General features: G+C 29.1%; 1 protein-coding gene across 8 annotated transcripts in view; it reads left to right on the plus strand.

Moving 5' to 3' along the window:
- LOC145248037 (serine/threonine-protein kinase N2-like) overlaps positions 1 to 15,755 on the plus strand; it is a 412,484-nt gene that overhangs the window by 340,690 nt on the left and 56,039 nt on the right. For all 8 annotated transcript variants that reach the window (XM_080109765.1, XM_080109767.1, XM_080109766.1 and 5 more), the window contains 5 exons: positions 1,445 to 1,554; positions 5,222 to 5,365; positions 8,857 to 8,932; positions 9,744 to 9,869; positions 11,902 to 12,089. In XM_080109765.1, the coding sequence (XP_079965891.1) occupies positions 1,445 to 1,554; positions 5,222 to 5,365; positions 8,857 to 8,932; positions 9,744 to 9,869; positions 11,902 to 12,089 (644 nt within the window). The remainder of the gene's footprint in view (positions 1 to 1,444; positions 1,555 to 5,221; positions 5,366 to 8,856; positions 8,933 to 9,743; positions 9,870 to 11,901; positions 12,090 to 15,755) is intronic.

Consider the following 15,755-nt stretch of genomic DNA (forward strand, 5'->3'; position numbering starts at 1 on the left):
TTGGTTATTGCTGCTTTGTTGCGATCTGCTTTAATTCATACAAATATGTTGGATGAATTGGAGAACAACTAATGATGAATTAGAAAGGATAGAAAACCTTGGTTGTTGATCTAAAATTATTAATGAAAAAAAAATTGCAGATCAAAGAAAGATTTTATTGAATGTGTCTTCAGTTTATTTCGCACAAATTTGTGAATCAATTTGGATTTTTGTTTAATTTGGTTTTATTTACAAATTTAATTCAAAATTGTGATTAATTATTTGATTATGAAGATGGATGATGAATTGTTAGAAATTACTGCAAATTAATTTGAAGCAAATTTTCATATCAGAAAACTTTAAGACATGAGTAATCACCATCTCTAACTACTATTGCTTTCTTTTTTTTAATGTCTTTTAATAGTTTCTGTATATATGATATAAAATTTTCTTGTTTGTTTTTGTTTTTCTTTCAGATTCCTCTTTTTTGTGTTTATGTACATTTAAAAAAATATTTTTTATTTATGTGAGACATACAGTTAAATTGACAAATAGCATTTTCCTTTTGCAAGTGTAAAAAAGTCACAACACACACTGAGATGAAGAGGGAAAATATATACCCATAGTTGTTAAATACTTTTTCTGTTGTGTAACCAGCTTTCTTTTCTTTGCAAAAGAACAGATTTTGAATATTTCTTCTTTGTCATGAAATAAAACTAATTATTTGAATCCAATAAATTTGATTATATATAACATGTTTTATGTTATTTTTTTAACATAAAATTAAAAATACTGAAGATTGTAACATTTTCTTTTATCAAACTGGATCACATAAGGTTTATTGGCATTTTATACTCTTGATTCTTACAGCCTCTGATACCCCACGTACACACACCAAATCTTTCACCAGTGCTCTGGAAGCCTCTTTTAGTTTGTAACCCCCTAAAAATATTGTCTTTAAAAAAAAATTATATAAAGATATTTTTCAACAATTAATAACATTTAAAAATGTTTTAATGTGCTTAGGTGCACAAATGAAGTTCACAAAGGATGTAAACATGAAAATAGTTTTGTGCTACAATAGTTGAATTAAGAAACAAGCACCATGGCGACACCCATAAGATTACTGAATAAAATTTTAAATGGAAAACAAAACCCAAAACAAAAACTGTTTGTCTGTTCTCAAAATATACCAAGTTTCTAAGTGTTTATTACTATTGGAGTGTGCAGCCTGAAAAGAAAATTGTCAAAGTCGATTTTCAAAACTAATAAAATATAGAAATAATGTTTTTTAATTATCACATGAAAAAAGTTTTTCCAAGGTTAGGTGATACTTAAAAAAACATTTCTATATTTTTAATATAAAGTTAGAAAAAAAAAAAAATTAAAAACTTTTTTTTTTTTTTCTGGTTCTTTCTAAAATTTGGAATTTTTATTTTGCTTATTTCTTGTGTTGTTCTTGCAGATGATGTAATGGCAGTTATGAAACTGGACAATCAACATGTTGGCCAGACACCTTGGAAACCTTGTAGTCAGCAATGTTGGGACTACAGAACATCCTTTGCTTTGGATCGGGTAAGTTCAACTTTTAGTTGGGGAGCCAATGTTTTACTGTTTGACACACCCATCAGCATATTCAGTTTAACGTCTGTTTTACGTGTTGGCATGTGTTGAACAGCTTTTGTAAATTGACTTCCAAACTAGTCTATCTCTCATCAGGTCTTTATCTGTCTTCCTTTTAAATCCATCCTTATCGCTTTATTCCATATTTTTCCTCTACCAACTGAACTTATGCCAACTGGTCTACATATACTTGCCGAAGAACTCTCATCCATTCTTTCAATGTGACTATATTAACAAAGTTTCATGTTCTGCACACATTTTCCATATACTGTAAGGCTATCTGATCTAAGCTTGTTTTTTAAGACTCGCATTACACATGCCCCATATTATTCTCATATCATTTCTCTCTATGCAATGCAGGTCCTCAACCCTTATTGACCAAATTTCATTATCATCATCGTCACACTTCATATACACACCTAATAGACTCTTTGCCTAATTGACGGTGCTAATGCTCTGCTAGTTAGTAATAGAAGTTCCTTCATCCACTCCTAACTCATGCAAACTCACTAGCATCTGTCTCCTTAGACTACAATCATATAACCAAGGTAAATTTCCTGAATAACACCAGTAGCATCATCATTACAATTTATATTTTCTCTTCATCCAACTTTTCATCCATCTTCATTGTTTTACATTTTTTGCACAGAAATTTGTTATCATCTCTTGACATATCTGTAATTCCACAACATTTCTTGTGTACCCAATGCAGGACCATAACAAATTGAGTTGAATGCGATTCTCTCTGTATTGGCATGCGAGATCTCTATCTTTCTTTCTGTCACTTTACATATATACTCACTTTCATCTTGCTCTCATGATTTATAACCCAATATTTTCTTTCATGCACTCAACCTTGGTCAAGCTCTTACCCCCTCCATACACACCTTCTCACATAGCCATGAGTATCTTTTCCACTTGATCATTAAATTTTCTTTTCTCTGTCTTATTTGGTGCTGTCCACATTGTTAGTAGAACAAAGATCAATGTTTCCCCTTGTTAGTATATTGCTACACACCTAGTAATTCACTTGCATAGCAGGTGTTGGTATGAAGGGGAGGGTGTCTTATTGATTTTGTTTGGCTTTGTTTAATTTTTATGTACAAAATAAATGTTGGAAACTTACCAACATGAATATATGAACTTAGCCAAAACTCTGAAAGGTTATGAATGACCACTAAAACAAGGTAATTCTTCTCAATGATAATCTATCTGTGTGTGTGTGTTGCAGGCATTTCCTTAGTTATTGAATCTTTACCTTAATAAAGAACAATCAAATTATCAGAACCAAAAATTCTAATTACATACTTTAATGATGACATTGATGTGAAGGAATGTTGATTTCCACATCCTTCAACTTAAATAGGATATCCTTTACATTGAGTAATACAACCTTATAAATAAGACATGTAGCAGTTTGATTTCTCATGTATTTTATTTTTTTATATGTATTGTGAAAAGTGACAAATAATTTGAGCCAAGAACAAAGAAAATATTATGCAAATGTAATAAAAGGCAAAAAATTGATTTACTATTGAAAGAAAAATGAGCTTGATTTCTACTGTACTATGAATCATTACAAAAATTCAATATGTTAGCATAACCCATGAAAAAGTTTACTGAAATTTTTTTTTTTCATTTTTTTAAATTGAAAAAAATTCTTCAAATTTTATTATAGATTTCTTTAATCATGAAAATAAGTTATTGAATGGTATAATAACCATGCAAATGTATTAAATGTTAATAATAATAATATAACTTGTTTGACCATCTACTTTTTTTCATTTTCCTCATTCAATATAAATTTAAAACACCTAAAAATTATGAATCATTGAACCTCAATTGTTTATAGGAAAGGAAAATTGAAACAAATGTGTTCCTCTTCCTGGCATTCAGCTCTTTTGAAACCTTGACTCGTTCACCTGTAAGCTAGATAATTCTTTTAAATCATTTTTTTTCTCTTTAAATATTTTATTGTTTTAATACTAAATTTTAAAAATTTACTTTGTCAGTCAAATTTTATATTAAGTCAATTAAAAAAAAAACTGCTGACATGTGTTGGATGACTTTTAAAAATCGACTTTCAAACTTATCTATTTTAGGCTTGGTCTTTATTAATCTGTATTTCTCTCAAATTCATTCTTCACCTTCCTTTGTCAACTGGTCCTATTATCTCAACTGTCTTACATCTACTAAACTAAAAACTCATCCATTCTTTCAAAGTGACCAAACCAAGAAAATATCCTGTTCTGCACACATCTCCTTCAGATATAATCTCCCTTTGAGGACATTAGATCTAAAGTTGTCTTTAAGCCTTACTCATCCAATATATCATTTTCATATCATTTTTCTCCATGTCTTTAACCATCACTAGCCAGATTTCATTTGCCTAAATCATCACACTTCATACACACCTGATAGACTTTCCTTGGTTGACAATGGTAACACTCTGCTAGTCAGTAATGGCAAAGTTCCCATAACTTACTCCATCTATGCCTAACTTTTGTAACTGCACTAGCATTAGTTCTTCTCTTTGTTACAAAATACCAAAACTCTTGAACATTCAAATATATGGTTATTTTTGTTCCTAAACAAAATAACAAAAAAAACATTTTTTCAGACCATTTCTTTTCATATCATTTGATGACATAAATAATTTATTAAAAACGAAAATTCTCAAATTATCTTTTATTCTAATCTTTTCTACTAAACTTACAAAAGTCTTTAACTTTTTTGTTTTCTCATTGATTTCATTTAGATAGTTAATTGTAGGTGCATCATTTAATATCTCAACTTTTTCTACCAGTCATCATAGTAGTAGGTATTAGTAGTAACTGATTGCATTGTTTCTATTTACAAATACCTACCAACAATATTTAGCAGCCCCAGTATTAAAATCAAGAAAACAACACTAGTTTTATCAATCTCAGGTTTGTTTCTTTTATACATCTCTGATCAGAGGATTCATATTTCTGAATTTAGCTTCCTGAGCTGGATTGTAGTGTTGAAATGGGGGGGGGGGCGTTACACAACTATTTGAAATATACCTCTACATCAGACATCATTTGTCAAACCAAAAAAGGCCAACCACTTGCTCTTCTTTTGTCTGTCACTTCCTTACATCTAGACACCTGTTAATTGTATTTTTCATTTACCCTTATCTTTATAGACTACAGTATTCTGCAACTCTGTGCAAAAGGTCAATTAATCACTTCAACTCTATATTAAGAAAATAGATATAAAATTAAATCTTTGTTGATCTGGTCCAAACTATGGAAAACCTTTGAGTGTTGGTTTTCAATGTATAATCTATTAAATGTTGAAGAACATTTTCAATTTTTCTTTTTAAAGTTTTATTTTATTCTTGAATGTTCATAATATAATCGTTTGACCTTTTGAATCTCCTTAAACCTTGCTCTGTAACCTGCATGTTTTTATTGTTTTAAAGGTTATTTTTATTTTGTTTTGCATCTGTGCAAGCTAATCTGATAGAAGGCTACTAGTTCTGAGCGCTCTTATTGGCACATTGCATTTCATACATTTACAGATATAGACAAAAATGAACCTCGTTTTTAATACACTTTTTTTTTTATTTATCAATTTTTTTTTTTTGTTTTAGTCACGAGAACTTGAACTTGCTATTCATTGGCGAGATTATCGACAAATGTGTGCAGTGAAATTTTTACGATTGGAGGATTTTCTTGACAACCAGCGACATGGAATGGCCATTCACTTAGAGCCGAAAGGAATTTTATTTGCAGAGGTAAGAATCACAATTTTTTTTTTGTTTTTTTTTTTTTTTTTCAAACTTCTTTACTTTTGGCATCTTTGTGCATGCAATCAATTGTTGGAGATGTAGTATTGAAATTTTTTCCAAAGATATTTAAGATAAAGAACTTGACTGTTTTGCAATCATATTGGTCTAGACATGTTCACATATAGTAATGGTCGATGGATTCCTCAAATTACTAAGATTGTGGTTCCTGGTAGATGGGGAAGAGGGAGTAATACTTGGTAAATAATAATTAGAAGATTTGGAACTCAGACAAAAACCTATTTCTGGAAAGAACAATCTGGAGAGATGCTTCAAAAGATATTATGCTCTAAATGCTTGAGAAAACTTCCGAAGAGGGGGAGGGGTGAAAAAAAAAAGGTCAAACCTAAGAACAGTGGTTGTCCAAGTTTTTTTCATCTTTAATTACATGTTTGTGATTTTAAATCACTTTTATTAGTTTGGTGCAGAAATAATGTCGTTTTTGACGTTCAACTTCATGTCAAAAAACATTTTTGCACTAATCTAATAAAGGATTGTCAATCAAATATATCACAAAAAATCTTGCTTCATGCATATATTTGACTTATCAATTGATATTCATGTCATGGTAGCGATTAGTCATTTCATATGATTTTACGATCAGCATTGAGTAAACAAAAATGTACCATAAAACAAGCTGATCAACTAAAATAAGCATTAAAAAATGTGAAATCTTGTGGAATAAAGCAATGCTAATATATTTTTATTTGGACTTGTACATTGTGTACAAAAATAATCATATAACTCTCTCACATTCTAGCTTGTGTCAAATCATGTGTTAAGTAATAAAATATATTTTCTTAATTGCACATTGTGCTTCTTCTGTGTATGATAGACTAAACTAAAGATGAGCAGTTTTACTCCATCTCTTCTTTCAGTTTCATTTGTATATTGGAAACAGAATCGTTTTTTTTTTTGTTTTTTTTTCTGATAATTCCGTCACCATCATATTCCATTTAACATGTTTTACATATTCTCCTATATTGCACAAAATACTCTGCCATAGTGCTGTTGTTATTAAATGGCCATGTTCATGGTAGAAAAGTAATTCATATTTTAATAAAATTAATTAGTAAAAGGAAAAATTGAACAAAAATATTATAAATATTTAATTACTTTTTATTAGAATAGCAAAACAATTGAATCAACAAAATTTACACTGTAGCAATGAGATATTTTTAAATGAGAAAAATGGAAATATGAAATAACATCACATATTGGTAGAAAATGTATTTGTTTCATTCAGTTTAATAGCCATCTCAGCAACATGCATACATATTTTCCAAGAAAAGTTAAAGATTAAGGGATTTCAACAAATGTTACACAAACCTTGCAACATTTACATCTATCAGAAATTAAATAGACATATATGCATTTTAAAATCATTTAATTTTTAACAAGGGGCTTTCCTGATTATATTAGAGTGGAATATCTTTCTGGTTTGGTTCTAGGAGTGTTATCCTCTGTCATTATCTCCTCATCCTTCTGAGGGGAGAATGATTTATCACCTGAAGCATTTCTACTTGGCATTTATTCAGGCATCATATTAATAAGCTTGTCTTTTATTTTGTGCTATGATGTCATAAAGGGAAGATTTCATCCTCTAAGTAGTAAGATATCTGAAAGATTGTATCATCATCAACAAGGGTTTTATCACTCAATGAGGGACCCTTCCCTGAACTTTAGCCATCTAACTCTGGAAGATTGTATGTGACATAAATGCTGGAGTAACAAAAGTATTATGTCATCCTTTAAAACAGAATCCTGTGTTATTGATGTTGAGCATTGCTTAAAAAACAACTTATTTTATTAAAATAATGATTTACTAGACTCTCTAGATCTAAATAGTTTATTTAGTATCTATATACCGTCATCACAGAATACAATGTTTTTATTAAAAAGTAAATAATACTAAATAAAACACCTAAACTGAACTCAAAATAAATATGAAGGTGGTGGGCTAAACTAAAATACTGCCCAACTTCCGATTAAATGTCACATTTCAGTAGATTTTTTGAATCTGGAATAAAATTTAGTTTTGCATAATTCAAACATTTAAATTGCTTCAAATTCAAGTTGTACAAAAAAAATAAAATAATCTTTGAAACTTGTGCCTTTTCTTTTCTCTTGATGCTGTGTAAATCTTTCCTAAGAATAAGTGATGATGTGGTAGTTCTAATAAAACCTGGATATGGTCCAATGAGATCACAATCCATGAGTATAACTAATTCACAGAAATAATACAGAGTAAATTAAGGATTCCCATAAAATATCTACTACATAACACTTCATTTTCACATTATAAAACTAACTTGAATTAAAAATCTATTTTCAAAGTTTGTTATATTCGGGAAAATCTAGAATATCTATAAAAGTGTGTGTGTGTGTGTGTGTAAGAGGACAATTTTCCATCTACATACTCAATGAATTTTTGATCTACAGACTTGAAATTTGGTATATAGTGTATTCAGACATGTGGAAAATTTTTTCGTCAGTTTTCATCTGGGGGAAAGGGCAGCTAAGGGGTAAAAATTGAAAAATTGGTGCATGGGGATCATCAGATTTTTATCTGTTTGTCAACTGTTTCACGAATACGCATACATTATTCATTCATGTGACACATTCCTTATGTTAAGAATAGGTAGGTTTGAAACACATTTTAAAGATCATGTCAAGCTGGCCTAATGGTTATTGTTCTTGATTCACTGTCTTTTAAGTTTTGGTTTTGATCTAAGCTCAAGTATGTTTTTTTCTTTTTTAACAAGAAGTGAAGTGAACTGTTTAGAAAAAACATAAGACTCACATATACACATCTCAGTTTCTGTATAAATTAAAATATGTATTTTATGACCGATCAACGCCAGGTAACCTGTAGTACTGTATATAATAAAGACTTTTCTGTATATCTATAAAAGTTAGAATGTGTGTGTGGACACTTCTTAACCTATAGACTCAATGAATTTTTAATACACAGACTTGAAATTTGGTATATAGGGGCTTCAGACATGTGGAAAACTTTTTAATCGGTTTTCATTCAGAAAAAGGGGTTCTAAGGGGTCAAAATTGAAAAATTGGTACTTGGCAGTCATTCAGTTTTTTATTTGTCAACAGTTTCATGACTGCACATGCACGGTCATCAAACATGGCAGTTTCCTTATGTTAAACATAAGTAGGTTTGAAAACACTTTTTAAAGAACATGACAAGCTGGTCTAATGGTTATCATATTTGACTCACTGCTTTAGTTTTTGGTTTCGATCTCAGCTCGAGTATTTTTTTTAACTTCATTTATTTTAAAGGAATTTAACGTTAAGTTTAATACCTAAACAAGAAATCTGTATTAATTAAAGTATAATATTTATACATATTTTATGACCGGGCAATGTTTGGCGGCCTGCTAGTTATTTTATATTTTCTATTATAATAATAAATGTAATTTCAGATAACATATATGAATCCTACCATTTCAAGAAGACCCAAACTTCAGAGACAACGGAGGATATTCCCAAAACACAAAGGTTTGTATAGTTCATTTCCTTTTGACAATAAAAATAGTGCCACTATTTTGCTTTTTTTTTTTTTTAATATTTTGCCTAATATTTTACAGTAATAATAATAATAATAATAATAATAATAATAATCCACTTAGGTAGCAAATGTTGAAAAGGTATTAAATATATATTTTTTTGAATAGATATTATGATTATTTTGACTCCATGATATGTAATAGAAGCAATTGAAAAATATTTTTGTTTGGCTTTCAAACACAAATGAATTCTAATATTTGAATTTGTCTTATAAACTTTAAATTATCATTTAAAAAATTGTCAAAATCACCTAATTATGCATGTTCACAAAGTAGGCATAATACAGGTGATTTGTTTAATATATTATGTCTTTGCCATCCAATATATGCCAGCATGTAACACATGTTAATCATATGATGATAATGATGGCACAGTGATTAATTTGTGATTGTGTGAAATTCAAAAATGGTTTTGAAGCCTTTAAATTGTTGATTAATAATTTTTGGCTGAAATTAAAGTTTATAAGGAAAAGTCATATGTAATGCTTCTTGTTTGCTGTTAAACAAAACAGTATTTTTTTCAACTGCACTCTCTAATGTATAATTGCACCCTTATTTTCACTAAAATATCGAAGACTTTTGTTGAAACAAAAGTTTTATTTTGCCCTTTTTTTTTTTTTTTGTTTTTTTACCTCATTGTTGACACTAAAAATATTGAAAAGTTTTTCTAAGAACTAAATATTTGTTTTTATTTTTAATTTCTGAGTTTCAGATCTGATAAATTTATTTTTTTTTATATTCAGGTAAAAACTTTCTGCGCCCAGGACAAATGAATATAAATGTTGCAACCTGGGGTCGTTTAATGAAGAGGGCTTTCCCACAAACTTGCGGAGAGCCTGGTGTATACAGTCCCCCTACTGAAAAATCAGGTAAAGAATACATGTCTTTTACTTTAGAAATAATTTTAGTTTTGAATTTCTCTTGGGCTGATGAGTCTTATGACAAAGTAAGATGGCTGAAACATGTCATTGCGAGACACAACACGTGTTCTCTTGATTGAATAAGTTCAGTGGTAGAAAGCAGCACTTGCAACCCTGTTTGGATTATTTGGACATATTCTCATCTTGGTTGTTATTTTCACAATGTTTTCAATATATTCTCCAATCTTCTTTTGCATCTCTTTGAATGTTTGTCAAACCATTACAGAATTTCAAACTCATTATTTAGTCCAATGGAGTAGATTATTTTCATTCTATCAGTTATAAGAAGAGAAGTGTTTATTTTATTAGTTTATTGTTGTCTGTAATAATGATTGATCATTTAACCTATCACTTAGAACTGATTGTTACTTTATCTATCACAACTAAGTTTTAAAAAATGCACTTGAAAGTAAGAAATTACATTGACAAAATGCAAATAGTAGTCCCAATTATCCAAATATAATCTATCAACCATCATCTGAAAATTTGCAACCCAATTGATTTGAATTTTTTTTAAACCAATATCTTTCAGAATACATTTTAAAAATCAAATTTCAAACATCTTTCTCTTTAATTTTAATTTTTTAATTTTATAAAGAATGATGAAAAAGTTAAGCCTGCTGAAACCAAAAAAGCATTTTCATGTTTCCGTGCACATGAAAACATAATATTTTTTAAGATGCATTTGTATGTTCATCTCATTAATGCTTATCCTTGAGTAAGCTTTAGCTTGGATAACTTGTGAGTCATTAGTAAATTTTAAAAAAGTCATTTTGTGTGCAGGAAATAAGTGGAAATTGAAGTGAGGCCAAATCTGATCTGTAAGGAACTTGTGACAGTTGTTTGCAACCAAATTAACTGATATTGTCCAGTGTTTTCACTGCTGTATAAGACCTTGAATTGTCTATGCGAAAGACAACCCTGGAAGATTGAAGGTCCCTTTTACTTGTTCATGTTCTCTTTCATACCCTAAGGCATTGGCAATAGGAAACATTGTTGCAATCTGTTTTAAGGGAATCTATATGCATAGGGTCTTTCATTGTTCCAGACTCCACATTTCTGTTGTTCATCATAATTACAAAACAAAACTGCATCCAATGGTGAACCACCAGTCTGGGTGCTTTAGGAAGGACGAGCACACCTTTTAGTTACTTTTCTCATGTCAACTGAGTGACATAGAAGTGGTAGTATCTAACAGAATCCTATATCTATCGTTTAAATAGAAACTATTGTTACAGATCATTTACAATGTCTCCAAAACTATATAAAAACCATCATGTCCTCTTTAACATGTTGGTATAAGTTGAAATATTGTATAGAAACCATATGGATGTTTTTGGCATAAAATTACCTAGTGATGTTTAATGTTGTAAAACCTATGGAAAACATGGAGGAGTGTGAATATTTCCTATATCATATTTTTGATGTTTGTGTTGCATAATAATGATGAAAGATGACATCACCCATATATCAGCTGTTCTCTTCACTGTGAACGTGACTGCTCTGTCTTCATCTTGAATACTAATTAGATTTTTAAAACAATTTAACTCCTTTGTCAACCATTTTTTTTTTTACTAAACCATGTTTCTCTATACACCTTAAACATTCTTTAAATTTCACATGATTTGCACTTTTCAATCATTTCATAATGGACTGCTCTGTTTAAACCTGGAACACTGTTAAATTTCTGGTCATTTTGAGTAAATTCAAGACGAGTATATCACAAGATTAATGCCAGATACATTTTTTCTATTAACCAATTACAAATGATACTGAGTTTAGATTTATGGAACAATACTTGAAAAAAAATATTTGGTTAATTTTATTTTAAAAAATTATATTTTATAAATTCACCTCTTTTTATATATTGAATGACCTAATAATGAAAATCAACAAATGAAAATGAAAACTCAAAAATATTTTATTATTTAAAAACATTTTATTGTACAATTCTTTGACTAAATTATTTGTATTTCTTCAGTTGGCATTTTGGCTTCTGATCGTGGTCCTCCGATCCATCAGCTGGATTTCAGTCCACGCTCCTGTGATGTGACAGCTGAAATTGACCAGGAGAAAGATACCATAGACTTGGAAGGAAGCAACAGTAATATTAGTGATATTCCACCATCACCACCACCAAAGTCCAACTCACAAGATAATGAAATTAAGGTTAGAAATTGAAATTGTGTATTTTAACTTTGTTCACTCTTTTACAAATGCATCATGTAATGGCAGGTGTGTCAGTCCCCCCCCCCCCCAGGCTGAATAAAGAAATATAATACCAAAACAAAACAAAAATGTGCAGGCTGCATAAAGCAATATAAAACAAAAAAAAATTATATCAGACTTATGTAATCAGTAATCATTTTTCTTTATAGTCTGTTTCCAGCTATCTTATAAAATTTCTTTGGTTTTAAACTGATAAGTAATAGCACTTTCTTTTCTTTTTTTTCACTTGAAAGTTTTAATCCACTCCAAAATGATTTTGCCAACTTCTAAAGAGATGGTACTATGTTGGAGGATGATTCATACTTCCTAAACAATATTTTTGCTCTTTGTGCTGTCTAACGTGTAGCGTTATGCAGAAGAATGGCAGTAGAATTCATGTATTACAAACAATCAAAGATATTCTAAAAACATGCCTGGGGAAAATTATGCATCAGTCACCATAATCTCCAGACCTCACACCAACTGATTATCATCTCTTTAAAACTTTGCAAACTCATTTGAGTGGACTAAAACTTTGTAAAGAAATTTAAAATTAGATTTTGAATGGAAAAATGGAATTTTATGAATGTGGCATTAAAATGTTTACTAAAAGATGGAAAGAGGGCATACAAGAAAATGGGGATGATGTAAGCAACTGCATACATCTGTTGTATGTGTGTGTGTATAATATAAATAAAACTAGAAATACCCAAAACTTATTGGGCTACAACAACTATCATATATGTACTTTGATTTCATTAAAAAATTTATGAACTGTAACATACCTGTTAAAATATTCTCCTTGCATAATTAAAAATGTTTCTTTGCATTCTTATTCCTTATTATAATTTTACAGAAGTAAAGAGACTTATTTTATCTAATTTACATATGTTTGTGGTATGTACAAACATGTGGATGTGAATTAGATGGCCACACTGAAAAGTCACTCTTTCTGCTCAGAAAGAAATTAATATTAGTGATCAAATCAACATAATGAGAGAAATACATAGATATCTAAGAGAAAAACAATTTTATTTTCAATCTCAAAATTAACATATATTTCAGTATGTATTTTGTTTTTAAAGAATATGAAAAAAAATCCTTGAAGCCTTGATGAAACAAAAGTTGATTAACTGATATTTAATATTCTATGTCTAGAAGGATTGGAAATCAAGACTTAACTATAAATGAACAAGACAATGGAGTTTAATTAAAATCTATAAAATTATATACCCACATACTGCAGGAATCAAAACAGTTCGATCTCAAAACTTTCGGGTCTAGCAGAACTATTATAGAGTAAATTGAAATATATTTATATTATTTATATCAATTCCATGAATTCTAACAACAACAAAGTCTTGTAATATACAATCATTTCTAAGATGAAAGAATTTTTATTAATTTCGGCAGATCTCTTCCTTAGCACAGATTCCATTGCATCACAAATCAAAGCACAATAAAACATCAGCATAATTCATTCTTAAAAGAAGAGTTATCATATAACAAAACACATACAGATAATAATAAGAAAAACTAGCGCGACCTGTAGAAATTCCACAGGGGACTCCTTTGTATGTAAAATATTGATGTTGGCATTCTGTAGATGTTCAGCGTAAATGGAGATGCTCTGATATTATTATAGTTTATTTGTTAAAACTACAAAAGAATTTATCTTATCTAGCAGGAATGCCCGGCATATCCCGGTTGTAAAGTATGCTTAAATATATTTTAATTCTTGCAGATTTCGTATATATTATTATAGAGTTAATGCTCGATTTTTTTTTATATTATAAATTGCGATTTCAAAAAAAAAAAAAAAAAATGTATCCATATGACTTGGGTGCATCAGCTTGAATCAGAACCGAAACCAAATCTTATGAAAAAAAAACATGCACATATATATATATATATATATATATATATATATATTGATAAAATTATTTATAAAAAAAATAGATTACTGGAGTGCCATCAGCCTGACAAATCCTATAGTTGGATGAAACGCAGAATATTCAGTGTAGCTTAATCGCCATATATATTTTATAAATTACTAACTATATATATATATATATATATATATGTATATATATAAACTTGAGTTCCTTCAACTATAATCGAAACCAAAACTTATGAAGAATTCTTGATAAAATTATTTATAAAAAAAATAGATTACTGGAGTGCCATCAGCTAGAATCAAAACTAAAACTTAAAGAAATCTTGGTAAAATTATTTATTACAAAAAATGGAAGGTCACTCGGATGTAACTATGACATGCAAAATAAATAATGCACACGCTATCCTATAGATATATAAGATTTAGAATATAGCCAGTAAATAAGTCATGAAAAACAGTCATGAGGGAAACACAAACATACAAATATTAATAAGAAAATTAGTAATAAAAAAAATTTGTTAGAATAAGTAGTATATTAAACAAAGAGGAGATCTGATGTTATGGAATTGGTGCATAAAAAGATTTGCTGGAATAAAATTAATAAGATTTTGTTAATGTTGAATTCATGGAACTGATATAATTTTGTAGATATATATTTTCATTTGCTCTCTCTCTTATATATGTTTTATTGAGCTTGAAAAAATACAGAACTTTTGTTACAATCTTATCCATGATGTTTCTTGTGCATATTCTATTTTAATCAGCACTCACACCTTTAATTTTGAATGATAAAAATGTATATGTAATGATAATAATATTGTACAACAATATTTCCAAGGTTTCAACTCAACTCTTTCTTCAGAGTCAAATAACCTAACATAAATTAAACCTATTATTCAAAATATTTACTAAACTAAATTTAAATGTTTTTTCTATTGAGACGTATTAAATTTATTTGCTAATTCACTTATTAGAAAGTAAATCATCAAAATCATTGAAAAAAAAAACAAAAAATAAAAAATATTTTGGAAAAGAACACATTCAAATGCAATTATATAGTTTTTCAGACAAATAGATTCATGCATACAGAAGCAATCCTATTTGAATTCAGTGATCCTAATGGTGCTGACTTCAACAGATATGAGAGATGTTTACTAAATACAAAGGTTTTATGGACCACATGAAAAGCAACTAAAATCATAGGAAGATCCTAATCATCGCAGTAATCATAGGAGCCATGAAAAAAAATTATTGTAAATACTTGTCAAATATACTTGGTGAATCAAATGCAAGAGAGACCCAAACAATTGCACTTAAAGAGATAGTTAGAATCCTAAAAAGATTACTGTTGAAGTCTCTTAGATAACAGGTATATATTTATATATTTAGAATCTGGTAGGATACCCCCCCCCAAAAAAAAAAAAAAAAACTCTATAGTATTACACTCATTACTATAAGCTTGGGATATATTTACAAAATGCAAACTAACAAACCACGCACACACAAATTATAAAATGATCTTATAGTATTACAAGCATATTGTTGATACATAAAAATATAGTGACATCAAATAATAAATGTTTATTTCTATCACTTTCTGTTATCATATTCAGCCATCTGTGTGTGCAGTCTTGATTTAGCTTAGTTTTAAGAAGTTAATTTTCATGTTATATATATATATATATGCTAATTAAGAGGCTTACCTTAGCACTTTACTGCAGTTTTATGGC

This window comes from Euprymna scolopes, chromosome 26, assembly GCF_053919585.1.
Source record: "Euprymna scolopes isolate OS-2025 chromosome 26, ASM5391958v1, whole genome shotgun sequence".
Taxonomy (NCBI): Eukaryota; Metazoa; Mollusca; class Cephalopoda; order Sepiida; family Sepiolidae; genus Euprymna; species Euprymna scolopes.